At 37.6% G+C, this 7,239-nt stretch overlaps 1 protein-coding gene across 1 annotated transcript in view; it reads left to right on the top strand.

Moving 5' to 3' along the window:
* Window positions 1–7,239, top strand: part of LOC108317225 (aspartyl/asparaginyl beta-hydroxylase) — a 157,542-nt gene that overhangs the window by 108,522 nt on the left and 41,781 nt on the right. The window contains exon 19 of the mRNA XM_037745387.1: window positions 2,298–2,435. Within this exon, the coding sequence (XP_037601315.1) occupies window positions 2,298–2,435 (138 nt within the window). The remainder of the gene's footprint in view (window positions 1–2,297; window positions 2,436–7,239) is intronic.

Here is a 7,239-nt window from a genome sequence, read left to right on the forward strand (position 1 = left end):
AAAAAAAAAAAAAAAAAAAAAAAAGCAACCTAGCTGAATTCATCTGTCTCCCTTGTCAAATATAATTAAAGGTGATTAAAAAAAAATTTCTATATTACTTTCACAATTTTGTCTCTCCTAAAATTTAAATGGCAGGAGAATGAACAGTGAAGAGTCCTCCTTGAGGCAATATTACCTACTTTGAGTGTCAGAAAAGACCCTAGAGAGAGTTTAAACGTGCTATTGTAAGTAACTTGCTCAAGCATCTAGCACGTTGAGTGCTAAAGGCCAGGACTAAAATCTAAGACTTCTAACTCTTGAACTAGATCTATAATGTTTGCTGTTTTTATTTTTCTACAGTAACTTTTTTTTCTCACTATTCCAGCAATATACTTAATCCTTAAAATGAATTATGATGACTCAAAAATGGACTATCAGATTTTTTAAAAATGCAATCTGTTGTGCTTAATATTATTGTTCGCTTTTGCACTGAAAAGCATAGGAAATAAAATTCTAAATTTAAGTTGGACCAAAATAATCGCAATAGTCAAATTAATTTCAAAGATACATCCTATTTTTTTAAAAAAATTAAATAACAGCCATTTTAACTTTCTGGTTTTTAAAGGAATTCTGGCTACAACTTACATGTATTGTAAGGAAAATATTTAAGAATGACATATATGCATTCTTAATTTCAGATATGAATAAAAAAGATAATAAATCATTTTTATAGTTTTTGCTAAGAGATAAAAATAGGAGGAAAACAGAATAAGTTGCCAGGAACCCCAGATGCTAGTTCAAAAGATTTAGCCTTCATAGACCTCAGTTTCAACATTTGTAAAATGGAAATATTTGGGGTTATTAGAAAGATCAAATGAGATAACACATTTAAGGAAAGTAGTCAATGTAAAGTGTTGCTAAAAACGTGAGGTGGTATTGCTATTCCCCTTCATTTTTCTAATGAAGGAAAATTTGAAAAGTTAACATTTTTTACATCTAAAGTGTATCTGGTGATTTACAAAGAAGATATTCAAGTTACTATTAAGTGCTTAATTTTATTAATCAAAAATACATTTGAACTCTCTCTGTAAAAGTAATCATTAGATCAGGTTTATAATAATGGAGGGAATAATATTAAGTGCACCATTAGAGGCCAGCACAGTGGCTTGCATCTGTAATCCCAGCACTTTGGGAGGCCGAGGCAGGCTGATCACCTGAGGTTGGGAGTTTGAGACGAGCCTGACCAACATGGAGGAACCCTGTCTCTACTAAAAATACAAAAAAATATTAGTCTGGTTTGGTGATGCATGCCTGTAATCCCAGCTACTCAGGAGGCTGAGGCAGGAGAATTGCTTGAACCTGGGAGGTGGAGGTTGCAGTGAGCCGAGATTACACTGCACTCTAGGCTGAGAAACAAGAGCAAAGCTTAGTCTCAAAACAAACAAAAAAGTGCACCATGTGCACCATTAGAAAGCCTTCCATTCCACAGACAATGGAGCATGCATGGTGCAGGAAGCACTGGGCTGGGCTTCTTGGAGAGCATATGGTGAGGATGTCATTTAAAGGAGCCATAAAGAGCGTCATACTCCATAGCCAGCTGTCCCTGAAAAGGCTAGTTTTGGAGGCAAGTAGCATCATGTTATAGCTAGCCTAAAGCCACACATGGTAGCCCTTATGGCAAAATATATATTTATTATGAACAAAAATTCCCACTTTAAAAATATAATATGAGCTATCACTATATTTATTGCCTACTGAGAATAATTTCCCTCTTCTGTCTACTTAATTTAATGGAGGGTGTGCACTCTGTCGCCTTGAGTTGACTTTCTTAAATGTGGACATAGAAAGTACATATGAAAAAAAGCTGTTCTTTATTTTAGCATTCCGATTCAGTAAATGCAAATATCTTTGAAGGAATTATTAAAATCATAATCTTTTTTTAAAGGAGACATAAAATAGAAATGAAAGCTAGTCCCCTCTGGTGTCTTATTTATGCATTCAACAAGTAAGTGCTAGACTCCCTGCTGGACACTCTGAGGGAGACCAAAATGTGTAGGGCATGAATTCACTATCCATAGAGACTGCAGCCTAAGAGGTAAAAGAAAATGTACACGTTTATTATATAAATAGGTCATAATCAGAAATCCAATGAAATAATAGTATTTTTACCAGATTTTAACAGATTTGGGTACCTAGCAGCAAGCTCTTTATTTAAATGTGTCAAAATAATACCTTATTTTTAATGCCTTCAATTTTAAAATTAATACAAATGCTCTGTTAAAGGAACATTTTGGAGCACATTCTTCCTGTTCCTTCAGGCATATAAGTGGTATGAGCTTGGGCACAAGAGAGGACACTTTGCGTCTGTCTGGCAGCGCTCACTCTACAATGTGAACGGACTGAAAGCACAGCCTTGGTGGACCCCAAAAGAAACGGGCTACACCGACTTAGTAAAGGTGAGTATAACTTAGACATTATCCTTACCAGATCTTTGTCAATTTCCTACTTAAAATCAGAGAATGTTTATCATAAAAAGGAATGTCAAGGAAGAGAGAGATTTTATTTCTAGAGACACTTGCAAAATATAATGGAAAAAAAATTGTCATCTCATTAACCAAAAGTTTCATTTAGGTGATGAAGGGAATTTGTGCAGAGTTTAGCAGTTCTCAATCTTTTTGGCCTTAGGAACCTCTTATACTCTTAAAAATTATTGACTATCCCAAGGAATGTGGTTTACATCTACCAGTGTAATCATTAGACATTAAAAGTGAAAGAAATTGTATCTATATTTATCAATTATTTCAAAATAATGTCATAACATGTCAGTATAAATAACTTTGAAAAAATTATATTTTCAAAACAGAAAATGTAATAAGATTGGAATTTGTTTTGTATTTTTACAAATCTTTTAAGAGTCTGGATGAATAGACAACAGGAGAATCCTCACATGTACTTCACACATGTACCTATTAGTGCTGTGATGTCATACCTCATGTAGCTTCTGGAAAACTCTACTGTGCGCCCAGAAAAGAATGAAAAGAACACATAATATTTTTGTATTATTAAGAAAGTAGTTTTGATCTTTCAGACTCCCTCAAAGGGTCTAGGGAACTCTCAGATATCCTTGGACCACACTTTGAAAACCACTGACCCTGCAGCTATCGAGAGAAAACACAGTTACAAATATTTTTAGAAAATGCTATGGCATAAAATACTGTGGCATTTAGGGAAAATAACTGATTCTAACTTAATAGTTAAAAAAAATTGGAAGGTTTTATATTAGTAGGTTAAACCTGAGCTTTAACACTCTCTACTTGGTCACTTTGGTAGGGGCTGGTCTTGGTAAGCCCCTTCTTCTTAGACACAGTCATAAAATGAGACTCACAGTTAAATAACTCATAGTTTCAATCATGTTGTTTTCACTCAAAATGTAAAAACTTCATGCATCTTACAGGTTAGATGGGCTTCAGGATTTTGGCCTCAGACCCTAATTGCCATTTATATATGGCTTACATAAGAAAATACATTCTGATGTTCAAACAATTGATTTTACATGTGCAAGAAGCGGGAAGGAAGAGCAAGAGTGCCAAAATATTGATCATGCTAGAATCTGGGTGATGGATATATGGAAGTTTGTCATACTGTTCTTTTTTCCTTCAGGTATATGTTTAAATTTTTCATAATTTTTTCTTTAAATAACATCTAAAATGAACTGTATTTCTAAGACTTACAAGACTTCATCGATTAATTTGGCCTACTTCGGGAAAAGAGAAGTTTTCATGTACTTAGATTATGTCTTACTTGACTGTGTTTATTCTGTATGTCATCATAAAAGCACATTTTATAATCCTCATAATCCAACTGTAAAGTAGGCTGCCATTGGTTAGCCTTTGAATATTTTATAGCTCAGGGAACCGTGGTGTGGTTACAGTTAATGCAGATTGATATTTAAAAGTTCCATCTCCAGATTAGAAATAGTACAGGAACATCTTCCTTGGTAGGACTGCTACATTTAGCACTGTCAGGTTTTTTGTTGTGTGTTTTGTCAGATTCCACCCTCCCTCAGATTGGATCCCATTGAACTTTTCCGATTCTGCTTTACTATCCAATTTTTTTTCATGATGTCTTTGTGGGTTTATTTCTTTGCTGTACCTTTTGGGATCCTTTCACATTCAAGACACAGAAATGCAATTCAAACAACACATAGCTGGAAGCCTGGCAGTAGGGCAGACTTCACGGGTAATATAATCAAGGGAAGATGTTCTTGGCTCTCCACTTCCTCCGTGGCCAACTTTGTCCTTGTGCTAGCTGACTGCAGGGTGGCCGCCAGCAGCCACTGAAAGAGAGGGGGAGAGAATGACATTGCTGAGCCACCACCCCAGCACTAAATGGCCTTCTGGAAACCTCCTGGCAGACCCTCTTCTATTGGTGAGAACCATGTCTCATGGGCACTCACAGCTACAAGAGAGTCTGAAACACCAGGCGGCTGGCAACAGGCTGAGGCAGCCAACTTCCAGGAGGAGAGGCTGCCTCTCCATCATCCAAGGACCAGTAATCTTTCCTTTCAGTCTTACTGAGCCAATTTAAGCCAAATTTCCACTCTGGATGAAATACTGGCAGAGGGCTATGCGATTATTCTCAAACCAACAGATGAACCCCTCGAGCCAGGAAAGGGCTAGTTTCCTCTAAATCAAATAAATGGTTTACCTGGAGGAAGGTGGATGCTCAGACAAAGTCAGGGTTTTGTTAAGAAGAAAGCAGCATGACTGATGTTGTGAAGGCGTCCACTATGGACTGACATGGGCCCAAACATTGTTCTTTGCTCTCTGTTCTCTTTTTCTTGCGGTTCATTTTCTAAGAAATCTTCACCACTGTGGTTTAACTGCTGTGAAAAATTCTACCAAATCTATGCTCCCCAAATAGATTTCTGACGCTTTCTAGTCTATCTTCAGCTCTATTAAAACATGAACATTCAGTGTGAAAATTAACTCACCACGTAACCCGTTGGTTAATATCCGTTTCCAGCTTTACCGTTTTGGTCAGTGTCTTAGTCCATTTGGGTGGCTGTAACAAAATGCCATAAACTCCATGGCTTATAAACAATAGAAATTTATTTGCAGAAGTCCAAGACCAAGGTGTTGGCAGATTCAGTGTCTGGTGAAGGCCTGTTTCCTGGTTTGTAGATGGTGCTTTCTTGCTGTGCCTTCACATGATGATGGAAGACAGAAGGCAGCTCTCTGAGGCTTTTTTTTAAAATTTATTTAAAGACAATAATGTGACCTAAATCACCTTCCAAAGGCCCCACTTCCTAACACCATCACATTAGTGGTTAGATTTCAATATATGAATTTGGGGGGCACACACATTCAGACCTGCAGTCAGTGATCCAGCTTTTATCTCTTTCCACTGCCTTTTACCATCCTCATTCCAGCCAGAAATCTTCGAACCACCAGACCTTCCCATATGGTAGCACTCTTTCCTGGAGAACTCCTTCTTTTACCTTTCTCCTTTCCTTCTGCATTCCTCACAGCCAATTCCTATTTATCGTTCAGATGTTACATAAATTGTCACTTCTTCTAGGAGTATCAGTCCTTTGCATAAAGCCAAATGCACTTTATACTTTCTTTTTAAATAGCACACTATATTCTAAAGTGTCTTAGTTCGCTGAGACTGTGTGTTCTAAGATGACAGGGACCATGTCTCTAATATTTGATGGGTTCTCAAAAATTAGGTTCATTGCATGACCTTCTATAAGCTTTCTTTCCTCTAGTTTTTTCATATATGTGTTACAAGCCCCAGGTATAAAAATCTCACTACTAAGCATTTCTGACATATAAGAAGTTGCAACAGGCCAGGCACGGTGGCTCACGCCTGTAATCCCATCACTTTGGGAGGCTGAGGTGGGTAGGTCACAAGGCCAGGAGTTCGAGACCAGCCTGGCCAGCCTGGTGAAACCCCATCTCTACTAAAGATACAAAAAATTAGCTGGATGTGATGGTGCATGCCTGTAATCTCAGCTACTTGGGAGGCTGAGGCAGGAGGATTGCTTGAACCTGGAAGGCAGAGGTTGCAGTGAGCCAAGATCGTGCCATTGCACTCTAGCCTAGATGACGGGGTGAGACTCCTACTCGGGGGGGGAAACAAAAAAGAACAAGAAATTGCAACAATTGGTATCCTTGGTTTTTCTTGTGAGGAAAATTCTCCCTTACTGCACTGTACCAGGAGAGGAAGGCCCAGAGAGAATGAAAACTCTCTCTACCTGCTATTTTAGGAGCAAGGGACAAAGGCATTCTTTTTCTTGAAATCGTTACTGCTTACGAGTGAAGGATATTTTGAATGTTCTCAGTTGCTGATGAAACCTCAAGCATTTAATTGCTTATAAAACACTGGATAGTGAGGCAGAACATCAGAATGGCAGAGGGAATGTCTTCATAAATCTACCCCTCCACAAAAGCACTGAGAAAAATTGTTCAAATCAACTTCTTTAGAACTCCGTACATTGACAAAGATATGCAATAATTAGAGGAATATTTATTGAGAAAAAACTGCTGAACCTCAAAAAGAGTAGCAGGGTTGGTGGGATAGTAACTTCAACTGCACCCAGCTATTCTTCCTAGCTCCAGGGTAGTCTGAAAACTGGCAGTCTCACAACACTGGAGCTGTGAAACCCACAGCTTTCCAGGCACTAGAGGAGCCACGTCAGGTTTTTAGTATCTCACAAAGTTCCATACCCAGAGCATTGTCACTATTCTAAACCTCTCTCTTGCTACCTGGAAAGCCGCATTCTCAGGACATTGTTATTATTTGTCCTCACTTGTAAGAAAAGCTCTATTCCCAAGCTATTAGTCAAAACAATCATTGGCAGGTGTTTTTGTTTGTTTGTTTTTACATTACAAGTGCCAAGAGCAACTACAGGTAAGGCTACAGGCAGTAGAGATTTACAAAATTAATCCAGAAAGTCAGTAAACAAATAGCAACAATGATAACAAAAATGAATAACAACAAATTTTAGGAGAGGGACAGAATTGCCACATTATATTATCTAAAAAATGTCCAATTTCAACAAAAATTATATGATACACAAAGAGGAAAGTCTATACATACACCAAAAAGTGTACAGTCAATAAAATCTGTCCATGAGGAGCCCTGATGATGAACTTACTAGACAAAGGCTTCAAATCAGCTATCATCAGTGTATTTAAGTAACTAAAGAAAACTATGTCTAAAGACTTAAAAGAAATTATTATGATGATGTCTCAC

Source organism: Cebus imitator, unplaced genomic scaffold (assembly GCF_001604975.1).
Source record: "Cebus imitator isolate Cc_AM_T3 unplaced genomic scaffold, Cebus_imitator-1.0 Scaffold199, whole genome shotgun sequence".
NCBI classification, from domain to species: Eukaryota; Metazoa; Chordata; class Mammalia; order Primates; family Cebidae; genus Cebus; species Cebus imitator.